The 16,934-nt window shown below is 42.0% G+C and overlaps 1 protein-coding gene across 4 annotated transcripts in view; it reads right to left on the reverse strand.

Moving 5' to 3' along the window:
- DENND1B (DENN domain containing 1B) overlaps window positions 1-16,934 on the reverse strand; it is a 269,544-nt gene that overhangs the window by 145,724 nt on the left and 106,886 nt on the right. For all 4 annotated transcript variants that reach the window (XM_065936314.1, XM_065936315.1, XM_065936313.1 and 1 more), the window contains exons 4-5: window positions 7,125-7,174; window positions 4,914-5,033 (exon numbers count right to left, since the gene is read on the reverse strand). In XM_065936314.1, coding sequence (XP_065792386.1) covers window positions 4,914-5,033; window positions 7,125-7,174 — 170 coding nt within the window. The remainder of the gene's footprint in view (window positions 1-4,913; window positions 5,034-7,124; window positions 7,175-16,934) is intronic.

Here is a 16,934-nt window from a genome sequence, read left to right on the forward strand (position 1 = left end):
AGCTGTTGTCTAGCCAACATTCTTCTCCGTATATAATTTGTTCCTGAGAGATGATGGGACTCTTTCTACAAGAGCACTGCCTGATAGAGCAGTAAGCACCATCACCATAAAGAACCGAGTTTAGTTATACACACTGTGCTCTCTGTGAACACGCGATGGTTCTTAGTGAAAACTAGCCCCTATTAAGAGTACATATCATTCTTTTTTTTTTTTTCATGAAAACATCACTTGTATCAAAGTAGACTACTCCGCAAGTCAGTCATGCCCCTAGGATGTCAGGGAAGCAGGGACATTTTCTGTTGCAAGTAAACAGTAGCATCTACAGCGGAGGCTGCAGACTGGCTACAAGCAGACGTATCTAGCCCACAGTCACACTATTGTTTGGGCAACACACCGTGGCTGTTGGACTGAATAAGCAGCCAACTTCTAAAATTAGCAATGCACTTAAAAACCTACATTTCCTCTCCTACAAATCAAAAGAACTGGCAGTGCTGGTCACACATTTTTTTTTTCCATTTTTCATCAAAAATCTAGAGTTGAGTAACAGTTTGTCTTTGGATGTGGTATGTGCCATTTCTCTAGATCACCCCAATTTCCTATGGTCAGCCTAACCTGCTTATCTTGTTTTAGTCCCCGAGCTGTCCCAAGAGGTAAGTGAATTCACCACCCCTGATACAGACAACTGGACAACATGAAGTCGTGCTCACTTTACATGTGACAACAAAGTGGTCCAGGGTACACCAAGTTGTCAGTAAGTCAAATATTTTAACAAGGTTCCACTGCACACTTTAAAAACAGAAGTGTGCTCAAAAAATGCACACACACACACACATATGTGTGTGTAATAAACACTATAAATTATATAAGCTAGCCTTGCTCAGATAAGAAATGTTATTCCCATGTTTCTACTTTTGTGGTTTCTTAATTTTCAAATATGTTCAAAGCAATTAATTTTTAACTAATGTATAAACTCCTAATTATCATTAAGTCAAAATAGTTTTCACTAAATTTTACAGTCCCAAAGACGCTCAAAATTTCTTAGCACCAAACACAAACATCCCAGAAAGTTGTTAAAAATGTATTCAACATATAATGACTAGATAAAAATGTTTTACTTGTGTTTTAAAAAACTGAAAAAGTCATTCTTTAGCAAAAGATTCCTGTGACTCTCATAGACTTGTAAATATACATAAATGTAAAACAGAGACATTAAGACCAAATCATTTTAAAACAGAAAACAGGAGGTTCTTCAAAGGTTGGTTATGAGATTATTTCCTTTTCGTGAAGACATAAGGCTAGGGACAGATGTCTCGGGGAAACCCACTGAACAGCAAGGAGACTTCCCCCACACTCGGCTCCCACTATCCTACTGAGCTGATAAAACTTTTACATCCAGAAGTCAAAGGTTAAATAAAGGAAAGGAAATGCTTTTTGTCAAGCAGTCAGGTAACTACTAACAGTCTCGGTGATCAGCAGGAACCTAACTCGGAGTAATCAAATAAAACTAAGGAAACTGCCTTTCCGTTTAAAAACGTCTCATGTCTAGAGGCTGTTTTTCTGTCTGGAAAATTGACACAAAATGTGTAAAATTGAAACATTCTGCTTCTGAGGGACTTGCCTCAAGGAAGAGGGTGAAAGCCTCCTTCCGTATGAGCCAGGGGCGGGGGACTACAGAGCACCAACCCTAGTCTGTACTCCTTGCGAGGGTACTTCATTTGGAACCCATGGCGACAATTTTATAGTTGTAAAATTATGTTAATTAAATTAGAGTAAATATTATTTCTTGCATTTCTACTATTGTACTAAAGCAATGCTAAATACAAACAGTGGCACGATTTAAATTAGTACTATTTCAGGGTAATTTTGAAATTTTGTTAAAGCAGGACAAATATGCCATAGAAAAGTCTAAAGCACACAAAATTCAAAATTTTGTTAACTTTTATATTAAATTAACCTGAATTCTAATATTTTTTTCTAAAAGGTGAATGAAACATATAGAAATTAAATACAATCACTTCCAAATTTTATAATAGCATAAATCCAGTAGAAAAAGAAACCATGGTTTTGATAGCATGGTGTACAGATTTCTAGTTTAGAATTATAACAAATTTAAATTACTTTCAAATCTTATAATAGCATCATTCAGAATGCAAAGTAACTTTAAAGCATTATGTGCAAACTTTCTAGAACAGAACTCTAAGGATAGAGTCATTTTTATTAATAATGTATATAAATCACTTAGCAAAATGTTTGATTTATAGTAAACAAACACTAAGTGATGCTGCTGTTAATTTGCTATTATTAGGACTATCATGGCCATCTCTAATTTTGCTATTCAAGAAATCCTACAGAGTTATTTTTTGCTATCTTAAAGAAAATTTACTACCAAGTTGTAGTTAATTTTACTTTGTATTAAACATCTTAAACATGTTAAGTGTATTCCATTTTCATTATGACTACTCTAAAGGACCTAAAATATTTTAAACTATTAGATATCAACAAAAACTCAAGAGATACAAGTTTTCTTTTAAAATTTAGATCATTAAAACATGAACTAAGACATTAGATGGTAAAATAAATAATTTTTATGAAGATATAGTTGATCACAAAAGTAAACAATTTAAAGTGTTTAACAGGATATCATAAAGACAACAGGAGAAATTATTAATTTCTATTAAAGGATCTTAAATCACTGATACTGAAAATGACCTATAAATAATCAATTCATTATCATTTCACAACAGAATGCCTAAAAATGTCATATGTTTCAATATAAACACAATATTCTGCACAAAAGACAGCTTCAAGAACAAGATACTAAAAATTTTCATATCTGAAAGTCATAATATACTTCAGGTAAAGAAGTAACTGATTTTAAAAACTATAATCAGAAAAGATATCATCTTTGTGCTAAATCTCAACTTTTAAGAAAAGCAATGTAAGCTTTTCCAGTTTATAAAGGCTTCAATATATATTCATTCCTTTTACCAGCTGTGAATAAACACCACAGTTTATCAGCTGCTAGCCAACAGAAAGATATACAAACAACTCTTCAATTATGTCAGGAACTGATTTTGGTGGCAGTGAGTTGCAGAACAGATTCAAATACTACAGAGGAATGACATTGACAACTTACTCTCAAATGGGTCAGCGTAGCCGTGTAACAGACACACGGAGAACGCGCGTGCGTGCGCGTGTATGTGTGTGTGTGTGTGTGTGTGCGTGTGTGCACGCTGAGAAAGCAAGGCGGGCAGGGACAGAAGCAGGTTCACAACTGTGAATCCTGGGCACGTGAGACAGGAGTTCACAGTACTATTCCTGAGCCTATCTGCAAACTTGATCTTTTAATGAAAAGATTTAAAAATTCATAGAGAAAAATCAGAAAGCTCGTACAGCCTCAGTCTTTGTTAGGGCAAACTTGTTTTGGGCAGAGGGTGACAGGCGCAGGGTGATAGACCCCTTCCAAGTGTGGCTTTGGAACTTTCAGCATGAAACACAAAGGTAAAGGAGATCTCCCCACTCACTTCCCACACGGTCACTCCCAAACCTGCTGCCCCAAAACAATGGTTTCAAATGAGAAGAATCAGCCTACAGCTGAAGCATAACACGGCTCTGGGTAAAACATCAACGATTCAACACACTTGCTCCAGATTAAAGAGCTGAGCCTAAAGACAGGAACGGGAGAATCCACGCTCTGTGACTCATAAAGTGCAGTGAAGTTGCTCAGCCATGTCTGTCTCTCTGCGACCCCATGGGCTGTAGCCCACCAGGCTCCTCCATCCACTGAATTTTCTAGGCAAGAGTACTGGAGTGGGTTGCCATTTCCTTCTCCAATTACTCATAAAGCAGTTAAGTATTTGGTTCTGAATAAAGATTGGGAAAAACTCTCCAACTCAAAGAAACATTCTGAGTAAATTTATAACTTAACCCTCAAAGAATGACAGGAATGGAGCTAAACAGCAAGAGAACAGAGTAGACGCCAATATCATACCAACGTTCTTCTGCGGTAATTATTCAGCTGAACCTTATTTCTTTTCCTATGGGCGTTTCTGTAGAGTCTAGCTTGACCAACACGTGTGTTATAATCACAGGATATGACACACCTACATTTCGGAGTCATCAGGGAAGCCAACCTTCGGGACCTGCCCTCCTCAGCGCCAGCAGCTCAGACTCAAGTCACAGAGACCTGCTCTCAACAGCCTCCTGAGCACCGGGCGACGATGGAGGTGATGCGGGCAGGAGAAGCAGGGCCAGTGACACAGACTCAGGACCCAGGAGACACCCGCGGCTCCGTGCCCGCTCAGGGCGGCGGGCTCAGCAGCACAGCACCAGCGAGAGAACGAGACACGCGAACTTTATGCAAAATTTCACTAAAATTTACAAGGTTAGAAACATCTTCTAAAATTTTAAAAACACCACGTGGCCAAATAAAGCACCTCTGAACACTTCTGCCCAGAAGCACCAGTCTGCGATCTCTGTCTTAAACCACCAATTCACCTTCGAGAAGCCAAGTCGTGGGTCAATAACAGAAAAGAGCACGTGCTAATTTAACCAGACTTTCCCCATGCTATTCAATAGGTAAAACATGTATTATTTGACCTGCTATTTTAAAAATAAACCCATAAAAAAGTATTCTTTACAAGAGCCAATGCTAACACAACATTGTAAGTCAACTATACTTCAATAATTTTTTTAAATGGAGCCAATTCTACTGTCACTGGTAAATCTTTAAATGTAACTGATGCTATATACAGAGAGTAAACAAAATTATTTTTCAGCTTAGCTGGATTTAGAGAAAACAAAAAGTATATACAAGCACATTTTTAAGCATCCCAAGCATACAGCAAAGTGGAACAGAGAGACGCAGTTAATCCACAGTGTCCCCAAGTGCATTTTTCACGACAAACACTCACCTCAGGATGCACAAGCAGATCTTGCCTCCTGCGGTGAGTCGGCAGAACCCAAACCTCTGTTTACTCTCAATGTCCGTCAGCACAAAGGCGAAGTGCTGTCCAACCTGATTCCGAGACGCCCTGAAATGCAGCAACAGTACAACACTTCAAGCCTCGTGTGAGAATCGTCTTAAAGAAAAGCAACAGTCAGGCTAGACAGACACAAGCCATTGTTTCACATTTCCAGTCAGCTGGTTCTCAGAGCTGGAGTGATGTTTTAAAACGAAAATGAGTGTGAAATGTGTAAACTAAATCATGAATCAACACATTACGAGTTGAGCTACTCAGCATGTGCTAATACCTGGCTGGAGAATCATGAGGTATCTTAACTGTAAGTTTTCACGTGCTTCAAGTGTTAAAGTGTTAGTTGTGTCTGACTCTGTCACCCCACAGACTGTAGCCCACGAGGCTCATCTGTCCATGGAATTTTCCAGGCAAGAATGCTGGAGTGGGCTGCCGTTTCCTCCTCCGGGGAGCCTCCCTGACCCAGGGATGGAGCCCAGGCCTCCTGCACTGCAGGCGGACTCGTTACCACTATCTGGCAAACGCCAGCACGGCCAGCCATGGCACGCCGGGCTGAGAAGCTCCGGCCTCCCGTCCAGGGAGCCCCGGGGCTGCCCACGCCGCACGTGCGCCGTGGCCTGTCCACTGGCAGCCCGGCCAGCTCTCTGGAATTGCTTCTCCTGTTGACCTTCTCACTCAATAAAGCCCCGTACAAATTACTATTGGCATTTCTTTAGAGCATTCTCTTCTAGAGCTCCCTACATCCTGGGAATAAATTTCCAAGTACAAAGTAATAATACAATTCTCATTAAAAAAAAGCTTACTACAAAGAACTTTAGTTAATGTTGACCCAAGGGTCAGACGCTCGTCGTATGTGTCACGCTGCCATGGAAGGTGGGGTCAAAGTCCCTACCCTGAATCTTTATTATTTAAAATATACAAATACATTTCCCATCACTGGCCATAACCTTGCCATTAGACAGCAACAACTGAACATCTGCTTCCTCGACGCAAAATAAAATTTCCAGGACGCCTAAATTTTGGCTTGGAAATGGTGAGCGAATTATGTACAATGAAATAAGTTACTAACTCCTACTGTTCCAATACTGCAAATCATTTTCAAACATCAAGAAATATTGCATTTCAAATGCTGAACACTTAACAAACACACTTTTATGTGCAAGGTGGGTTTTTGATTTTTTTTTGTTTTTTAACAAACTTCAAAAACAGCCTCTGGTGTCTAAGGCGCCCCCAGTGCCCTGGGCTCACAATTCACTGCCATAGCTTTGCTTTCTGTATCTCATCCCTGCTATTAACTTGGAAACTGCAACGTCAGTGGACACGACTGATTCTCCAGGAAAGAGCTATGCTAATTAGCATCAGTTAGTCCATCATTTCAAAGACTTTATCTTTAATGCTGCACAATTTTAGATTTTTACCCATCTTGACTTTTAGCAAAATATTTTCCTAAAATAAATTTTCTTTTAGAAGCTGACTTACAGCGTAGTCTTTAAAAAAAAAAGAAACTGATATTAGGGTATGAAAAATCACATGAAAAACAATAAATGATCTGTTTTATGCTTCAAGAGCTATATATGCTGCAACATTCCTGCCACAACCCAGGTAATACGCTATTCATTCAGCATTTGTTCAGTAAAATACAAACATAATGAGATTTTCAAAACTGCTAGGTAAGAGGGTGTCTGTGCAGCCTCTGGTAATACTGCACTATTTCTATAAAGCTATTTGTGGGAGACAACCAGCCATGAGTTCTACAATATCACACAGATGGTCTTTTCAATCAGGGTGAAGTGACACAGAAACCAGGACGTATACATCTAATTTTAAAAGACACAATTCTAAGGCTCTGATAAAGGACATACGAATGTTCTTTTTCCTCCGAGTGCTTACAATATGTACCTGAAGAACAAAAGGAAGAGATGGAACCTTGAGGCTAATCCCAACTGGCCACAGTGGAGAACAACAGAAGATGCAGTGGTTTAGAAGCCTTCTCCATTTCAAACATTATTTAATTTTGAACCTCCTGTCTTTTTTGTTAGAGGCAATGAGGAAAAGCACATTTCATTTCACAGAGAAGACACAAGTAATAACTCTACAGTGCTCAGTAAGGTGGGCTCCGGTTGTTTTAAACGATGACTTATACCGTACCTTTCAACGTCAAAGGGGAAGCAGAACTTCGGCACAGTCTGTAGTACTTCCTGTGAATGCAAATTAAAAAAAAGGCTTTAGAATGTTTTTAAAGATGCAGTTAAAACTTCTTTTGAGATATTTTTAGGGGAAAAAAGTTGTGTTTTTTTTTTTTTTTTTAAAGAAAAATAGCAGAGGTTCCTAGATTAAAATAATTGATTATTAAAAAGGAATTAAGTGTGTGCTCCGGCAGATTGCGCTGACAGGGCCTGAGAAGCCCCGGGGGGGAGCGGCCTGGCCTGAGGGTATTAACACCCCGCACGTCCCGCGGGGACGCACTTCAACAAGGCCATATGGATTTTAAGAGAAGCAGCGCACCATATGGGTAAGCCGCGTCTGCTGCTACTGGTACCACAGGCTAGCCACGGGGACTTCTGACAGATCCTGGCTCAAAACATAAATGTTGTTTCAATTAAAATGCAGGCAGAGAAAAGGGAATGAGGTTGGCAGCAGAATGAATTACTGAGAGGTGTAACAACTCGACGTGCGCCATAGTAAAATCGTTCAGGGGAAAAAAGGATTTTCTAAAGCTAGAGAAACACACTTATATGTTGAACTCTTGGTATATTCAACAGCAGTAACACTAAAATCTCACACTCTTAAAGAAATGTGCATGCAAAAACAAGCCGTTAAGGGTAAAACAACATAGCTTCTATTTTGTGTACTTTAAGAATTTCCTAGTATGAAAAACAATGTTTTAAGCATCTATTCTACATAGAAAATAATCTTACTGACTTTGAAATCTGAAGTGATTTTATAGTTACTGTAAAATAATTTTAAAACCTTTTAGAAATCATATACAAGTATAACAAAATGCACATAATTGTCACATATTTGGTAAAAGATAGAAAAAGATCTATATTGTTATATAGGAAAACACAACTTAGAGTTAACTCCTATCATAAAGTTAAACTTCAGAACTGACGATCCTACCACACAAGTTTAAAGCCAGGTGATCTTATAAGACAAAGCAGAGATTTATGATGATGTTTCATATCAAAAAGAAAAAAGAGCCAATATCTTAATACAGTAGTCACTTCTCCAAAAAAATTACCTTGCCTATCACCTCTTTACAAATAAAATTTGCACTCAAAGAAATCATCAATATATGAATATTAAACTCTATATAGGCAAAAACACAGTACTGAGTGCTTTAAAGCACAATTTCTCACATCCTTTTAATATGCAGACTGATATCAAGTATCAGTTAGAAATAAATCACTGTAATAGTCCATTTGCTGTATGATGCAGGAAGCTGAACCCCGGCTCTGTGACAACCTAAAGTGGTGGGAGGCGGGAGGGAGGCTCAAGACGGAGGAGACATATGTATACCTAAGGCTGATTCATGTTGGTGTATGGCAGAAACCAACACAGTCCTGTAAAGCAGTTATTCTTCAATTAAAAATAAGTGGCAATGTTAAAAAAAAAATTATTGCAATTATTCCAACGCCAAAGCCTAAGAAGATTCAAGAGCGTTATGAACATGTACATTTTGAAAGTATGAACACAAACACCATATTGAGGAAAAAAACTGTTTCACTACTGACAATGTTTTATTAAATGGAATTGAAAGAACTGCTAAACTCGAAATAATTCAAATTACTTAAACTGCAAGCAGGTCAGTACAAAAGAGGACAGTTCATCTGAGCATTGATGGACTTCATCTTGTGCTGCAAAAAGTGAAGCCTTCTCGTATTTATAAACCCCCCCCCCAACCCCGACTGCTGCCACAAAGTGTTCACATCATTTCTGTAACAATAAAGATATATATTTGAAATCCATTGTCGCCTTCCAAATATACCCGAATCAATAATATACTGCACATCGATTTTAAGACTCCAATGAAGAAGAATGTTTCCCAGTTAGCTGCTCAATAGTTCACACCCTCCCCCTGCCCCCCCACAAGCCCCCACACACACACATGCACACACACATACACGCACACACGCTTCTGCAAAGCAGCCTCGGCTCGCTCCCCAACTGGCAGGAGCAACCCTCAGGGGACAAGTCTTTAAACCTCCGCACTCTTTAAAATTCAACCAGCCAGCAGGTCTATAGACTAGTGTATAAACAGTATAGACAAAAAAATCCCCTCTCAGCTTATGTCAGTGACAAAGCAGCTCAGCAGCTGACTGCTCCTCCCCTGACAGTAGGAGCCGGGCTTACACAGATCAATGGCCGCCGCTCCCACCTAGCGCCCGGGGCTCGGCTCCTTCATTACAGGTGCCGTTCAGACCAGGCTGGAAGGGAAAAGCGGGGCGGGGGAGCGGGCAGGGGGAGCGAAACACAGGCAAACAGCATTTAGAACCCTTTTCACAACGATGTGAAGTGAAAACTGTACTTTTATATTGATTTAGAAGTGCTCATAAACTCTATTATTTCCTCCACACAGTGTTCTTGACGTGACACATACACACAGACACACACACACACACGCCCACACACACATGCACAGGCGTGCGCACGTCGCACACACCTCCCCCCTACATTTCTGGATTGGTGTCCACAGATTGCGTGAAAGGTAATACTCTTCAAAAGTTACCTTTTCAAAAAAAAAAAAAAAAAAAAACAAAAGTTACCTTTTCTCTATCCATACAGGCTTTGGTTTTTATGAAATACCTAATTTCCTTAAGCAAGAAAAATTATCTGGGTTCTCAAAATTCTCTTAATTCTCTAAAATATTTTTCTACAGAAAGAACACATTGACTATCATGTCAAATGTTAAAAACAGAAGGAACAAAAAGAATGACACAGAATATGAAATTATGAACAGCAAAAAAAAGGGGGGGCAATTATATGTGTGTGCTCGTGTGCTCAGCTGTGTCTGACTCTGCAACCCCACACACTGTAGCCCGTCAGGCTCCTCCGTCCATGGAATTTTCCAGGCAAGAATACTGGAGTGGGTTGCCATTTCCTTCTCCAGGGGATCTTCCTGACCCAGGGATCGAACCTGTGACACTTTCATCTCCTGCATTGGCAAGCAGATTCTTTACCACCGTGCCACCTGGGAAGCCGTACATATATATGCAGATGCCCTATAAATAACACATCTACTATACAAATAAACCGACTGGAAAATAAATGACTGAAAATGTTTACATTGTGCTGTGCACATAAGCATTATGATCAAATTGAGCCCGTAAGAGAGAGGGTGAACGGCTCGCTGGAAGAGTGGCGTGTTGACCCTTGATCCATGTGGTTACCACTGAACAACATAAATTCATCAAATAAAAGCGGAAACGAGCATTTAAGAATCTGCTTTTAAAGAAGAGCTGAAAGATGCAAAGGGTACGTCTTGACTAGAGCTCAGTAACCACCAAGGTCCCAGAACTGCCCTGACAAACTCTAAGAGGCGATGAGATGCGGCACTGTCAGGACCCGTGCCCACTCCCTCTCCTCGCTGCTCCTGCCCCGGCTCTCCACAAGATGCTGAGCTTCTGAGCCGCCTGCAGCCCCCTCTTCCACACTCACGAATTACATCCGCCCCGGCACCGCCTATACCCACGGATTCAACGGCAACCCCCAAACCCCTCAGCCTTGTTAGTTTAGACATTTCTGTGAACTCCAGCACGACATGTCTAGCCACTTCCTAGCACCTGTTTCTGAGTGTTCTGCTGCCTCAAATTCGGAAAGAATAAACTGAAGTCCTTCTTCTAGCTGTATACTCCTTATCACCCAGAGAGGCAGCACCATCCACCCCAGGTACCCACACAAGCCCATGCTGGCTGTCCAGACCTCTCCCTTTCCCTAACCCCCCCATCCCACACACACGTAATCAATCATTAATCAAGTTCTGCTAGTTCAGTTTTATAACTTCCTTGCTCCAGACGCTCCCAATGGAAAGGCAGAAAGAATTAGAAGAAAGATAAGAACGTGGAAGAATCACTTAGAAGCATTTTTCAAAACACACCTGACTGCCCCCAGTAAGGGTCCTGACGCGTTAACTTAGCGTGAGTGGCCGTGGAACCGAGGGATGAGACGAACGCGGCCAGCCCAGGGCGCTCGCTGCTCCCCAGCACTCCTTACCCTCTCGCTGCAAGTGACGAGGCGGACTTGCTCCGAGGCCGGTTCAGCATCTTCCGCAAGGACTCAGGAGTCTCCCGGCCTTCTGCTCTGCTGTCCTGAGTCTGTGGCTTTGTCCTCGTCACCTCTACTTGTGGTCACAAGCTGAGCTGCCAGAGTTCGGCTGACCACGTGCAGACACCGCAGTGTCCGGCAAAAGCTTCCCGGCAGGCACTTTCTACCAGCGAGGAGACCCCAGAAGGCCCACCGGCTGACCTTCCCATCCCGCTCCACCAGCCAGGAGGCCACGGCGTCTTCTAGACTAACCTCAGGCAGGGCAGCAGTCATCCACGCTCAGCCCAGCCTCAGACCGGTTAGAGGAAAACTCAGAACTCACACCCATCCATTTTCCACTAACCACTGAATGTGTAATTAATTATAAAGAAGCTTGAAGTATCATGCTTTCTTCCTTGAAACTCCTCCCCCAAATTTTAATTAGATAAGAATTAAAGTTATACCAGAGTTCTTGGGGAAAATACGACACAATATTATGTAAAGTCAGTTTTCAAATATGCATGTTTTCTTCATTTGAACAACACTTTCAGAATCATTTTGTAACAAGGGGGCTCTACTTGTCGATTTTAATCTAATTTTTCACCAAGGCCATAGATTTATCAAAATATGCTTATGTAACTTTGCATATTATCTCCCAAAATAAATGAGAAGTGATTTAGAATATCATGTATTGGCTCAATCTATCTGTGCTTCACATGGGGGAAGAATAAACTTTTTTTTTCCTTAAAAGAAATGTTCACTGAGCTACTCGGTGACAGGCAGGCTGCACAGCGCAGAACTGGGATGCCCAGACCACACCTGATCTGCTCCGGGCACCCCAGCACCCGCAGGGGAGCTGCAAGATGCCCTCAGTTTTCAAGGAAGCACAGCTACACTAACAGGGGGATTAGACTAGGAGGCATTTCACTAAAAGTTAGACCTGCAATAATACAGTAAATTACATGCACAGCGTCTTCAAACATCATCTTCTCATCCTCTGAAGTTTTTCAAACTGGACACTCTACTTTAAACTTAAGAGTCGAGGAATAACTGTCAGGATAAACTGACATCACTGCGGGATTTCTCGATTTTTTTACTTTCCTGCACTATTTCTGTACAGCAAATACACTCTGCTGTAAAAAGAACTGTACCGTCAAAATACGAATTTTGAGGATTTTGGTTCTATGTGTACCAGTCAGGTGACAAAGATCTCTGTAGTCAACATTCGTTTAATCTAACGCCAATGAAAAGGCCTAGAGTCAAAGCAGGGCACAGTGATATTACCAGAAATACATACACTTAACGATTAGACAGGTGCTTTACTTGATAAATAAAAGGAATCATATATTTCCCTCATTAAGATGAAAAATTTTAAAGGCATAAAAGGAAACACACACACATATATATATAAGCAAATAGGTTTCAAAAGTTTTTTTCTCAAAAATTCTATTACAAACCTTCAGTTTCTTATCCCTAGGTTAACACTAACTTTTAATCAATGATTTGAATAACAATTATCCCCTTAGGAAGACCCTCTTTTCTCCCCTAGTAATCATATACCCTTCCCACTCCTTTCAGACTAACATATTTGCTCTTTGCTTCATTCACCCTTATCTTACACTAGTAACATGTTCTAGATCAAAGGAGCTACCTATATAATCAAATAGAGTACTGCCTATAATACTTATTTGCACCACAGAAACTAAGGTACTTAAAAATGAACATCAAACTTCCATTTAAACCAACATCAGAATTAGGTAGAAACATGTTTCAACTTTTAGAGAGAAACGAGTTTCACGCCCGTCAACTGACCTGCTCCCATGACCCCAGCCCACAGCCAGAAACTGAGAAGAGGACACGAAAGGTGACTACCGATTTTCAGAGCAAAGACGAGCTCCTCGACAGCCCCAGACGGCAGTGTGCAGGCACACGCCCGCGAGGCGGCAGAGCCCAGTGGTCAGCGCACAGTGCCCAGGAGCCGGCGGTGATGTTCAGACCCGCCTATGCCAGGCTCTGGCCGCGCGCTTCAGTCACAGCCGCTATCATCTATCTCATAGGATTAAGTGAGACTTTTCTAGGAGATTTATACGAGGATTACGTTAGAAATCCACATGCAATGATTAGACAATGTCAGGCACATAAACCATCCCAGCCCAACAACTGTTAACTCTTTTATTAAAGAGCTAGATGTTTTAACAACTCAAGTGTCAAATGAACTCAAATGAAGACACTTACACAACAAATATTTACTGAATAACTACAGCATTTAAAGTCCTGTGTCCAATAACCTATGCCAAAACATTAACAAACCGTGACATGAAATGATAAAAAAAAAAAAAAAGTATTATCCTGAATAGTGTATCTGCCTCCCTGGAAGATGTTTAACACATTTAATTAACATAGGTGCTTGTGGATAGAAACACAGATTTGAACATCCTCACCTACTTCCGCTGCATCACACACAACAGAAGCAGCCTTGGTCAGAGCTGCGAAGTCACAGCCTGCGCGAGGGTGGGAGGCAGGCTCGGCAGGGAGAGGATGTGTGCCGACGCGTGCTGGTCCACTCTGCGGCAGAGCAGAAACGCACACACGCTGGGAAGCAGCTCGACTCCCGTTTGGAAAAGTCACGCACTGTGCACATTTGATGAGGCCAGCGCGCCCAGGAGCTGCCTTCAGGCTACCATCCTGGCTACTTCTCCGAAGTAGAAGTATCTTCGAAGAGTCATGCCAACAGATGTTTTTCACTTAAGGGAGGGTTTACTTTAAAAAAAAAATTCCTCTTTCATGTATTTATCTATCAGTGCACCTGATAAGGACCAATTGCCAACTCTGCACACGGCGCCAAGCCAGCGTGGGGAGGAACGTCCAGCCTCCTGCTCCACCAGCCCCCTGGCTGTCTCCTCTCTGGTCAGGCTCCCCTCCAGTCATCCCGGCGAAGCCGCTGGCAAATGTGTCCTCAGATAACATCCTCTGTGCACCACTGCCCTCCAATAACGGACTGCATTTTCCATTTTCTTTAATTTTGAGTCAATCTTTGGACTTAGCTTAACCTTTACTTGGAATTTCCGCTTTCCCATTTTGTACACTCCCAGACCCTTGATTCATATTATTCCTCATCTTCTCCAGACCTGCACCATGAGCGATCTTTGTCTTCACTTTCGTGTAAAAATATTCTCCATTCAGTGGGTAAATCGCACACTAAAGAATGTATTTTGCTCTTACGGATGACAAGACTTATGCTATGTTCCGGAGAAGTAAATTATAGTTACGTTTTTCTTTTTTTTGACCCTGCCTTGAACCTAGTTCAGAACTATGCCTGAACTGCTTGATCGTCCCTAGATAGTGAATCCTGCGATAAAACCAAAGACAAATAATTTGTCTGATGCTTTAATAAACAACAGAACCTTTAGCTTTAGAGCATAAATCAGGGACCCTACACTTTAGGTAGTTACTGTATTCAATACAATACAGTAAGTACTAATCATGTCTCTATGCCTTGAAGGCCCATAGAGTCTATATAGTCACCCAGCAGAAATGAGAATCACTGTGTCTTTTAAAGTTTGGAAATATTGTAACTACCTATTTGAAGGCTTTGTCTGAAAGAACTAAAATATGATTACACAATTATGAAATACAGACTGCTGGATGAAGATTACTGACTTAGATATAAACTCTAAGAAGGGAAATGGGCAGCAGAGGTTGAGATGGTTGGATGGCATCACAGACTCAGGGGACGTGAGTTTGAGCAAACTCCAGGAGACGGTGAAGGACAGGGAAGCCTGGTGTGCTGCAGTCCATGGGGTCGCAAAGAGTCAGACACAATTTGGCAACGGAACAACAACAGAAAGTCTAATCAGTGCTAAACCACATTTACAAATGCAATGTGAAACGCAGAAATAATTAATATGCTTATGTATGTTTACATATATATTCATTTAGCAAATATTTAATGTGTGAAGAGCAATCAAAGACAATCACAATGTAATGTAAAAAGAGCGCTGGTGGTAATGGTGAAAAACACCAAGGGAGTCTAGAAATCAGACACGTAAAGCAAATCGAGGACGGGGGCTTCTGGAAGGGAGTGGTCGAAGTCTTGAGGGAAGAGAATGCATCTAAACAGAGAACGAGAAGTTGACCAGATGACCACACGATGAGGAGGCGGTGGAGGGGCAGTCAGGGTGGTTGTCTTGTTGCAGGCAAGACTATCACAGAAAGGTCCAGCGGGGTCTGAAGGTGGAAGGACCACGGACAAAGTCTGAGCGGCTGAGAAGACAGTGTGGCCTGAAGAATCAGTAGGGGGCTGATGGGATCCCAAGGCCTTGAGGCCAACTCAGTTCTGACCTGAGGCAAAGAGGAGGGAAACCACACCACCGACCCGCCCAGAACACTTTGCAGACACCTCAGCAGCAATTCCTTTTCCTCTCAAAAGTGCCCAAGTTACAACTTCTTGTTACAGAAATCAGAACAGTGGTCTCCTGGGCCACAGGAGTGGGTGGGCCGGCACAGAAGCACCCAGCAAAAGGCAGGAGGGAACTCCTGCAGTGACAGGGATGGGCTGCATCTTCACAGGCACGAGGGCCAGACGGGGTCTCACTGCACACCCAAGGGGACACACGTCTGCGCTGCGCCACATACAAACCCTCGGTGAGAAAAGAACAAGGGAGGGTCTCCGTTTGGACAACAAATCACGGCCAGCTGACCTAAGAGAAACAGGGAAGCTATGAAGCGAGGGAGGGACATGCCTGCACTGGGATTTTAGGAAGGTCGCTCTGACTACCATTTGCAGGATGGGTTTTAAAGGACAAGAGTGAAGGCTGGAAAATCAGTGAGAAGGCCTTTGCGATCACGGCAGGGAGTGGTGATGGCCTGCAGCTAGAGAGCTGCAGCAGGAAGACAGGGCACAGAACTAAGATGCAAGCAGGAGCAAAGACGGGAAGGTCTAGGCGGGAGCCGGATACACTACGCGGCGCTCCAGAGACAGCACGTGGGCTAGTCAGAGACAAACAAGGGAACGGCGCCGATTAAAAGCTACGGAAGCAAGGAGAGACGGGGTACTTTCACTGTCCGCCATTATGGACAATTAATACTACTCTTCATACTTTTACAGCCCCCTCAACAGGTGACTTCACTATAGTATTTCCAAATTATGAAGTTCACTGTACTTTCTCATAATCCTGTCTTTATTTTCCTAGTGATTTGTATCAAGATATAGGTTACACAGTGTTCAACCGCCTCTGGTTTTATAACCACAATATGTCCTTAGTCAGGAGCCAGAAATCAATGAAGTTAGCAGTGACTCAGAAGGTCCTAGCTGTCACAACGGACATGATCAATCAGAACAGAGGAATCTCCGAAGTCTCTGATGGCTTATTTCCCTCTGGAGCTCTCCTAAGGCCTAACCAGTGCCTGGCCAGCACTCACGCTCTGGAAACAAAACTGCTGACTGCATAAGAAATGACCCTTTTAGCACCATCAGAACCAATCCACCTTGGAAGACAGTTCAAGGAAAGGCAATTTAAGGGTCTGAACGCTTTTTTTTCTGATTACCTACCCAAATAAAGATATGATAAAAATAACGGCTTACTACACTAGGTTCTGACCTAAGCACTTATTATCTCATTTACACCTAACAAAAGTCCATGTTTTATTCTCTTTTATATGTGGGGGGTGGGGTGGGGAAGAGGCCAAAGAGACTAAGTAATGTGCGTAAAGGCA

The sequence above is a fragment of the Muntiacus reevesi genome, chromosome 5 (assembly GCF_963930625.1).
Source record: "Muntiacus reevesi chromosome 5, mMunRee1.1, whole genome shotgun sequence".
Taxonomy (NCBI): domain Eukaryota; kingdom Metazoa; phylum Chordata; class Mammalia; order Artiodactyla; family Cervidae; genus Muntiacus; species Muntiacus reevesi.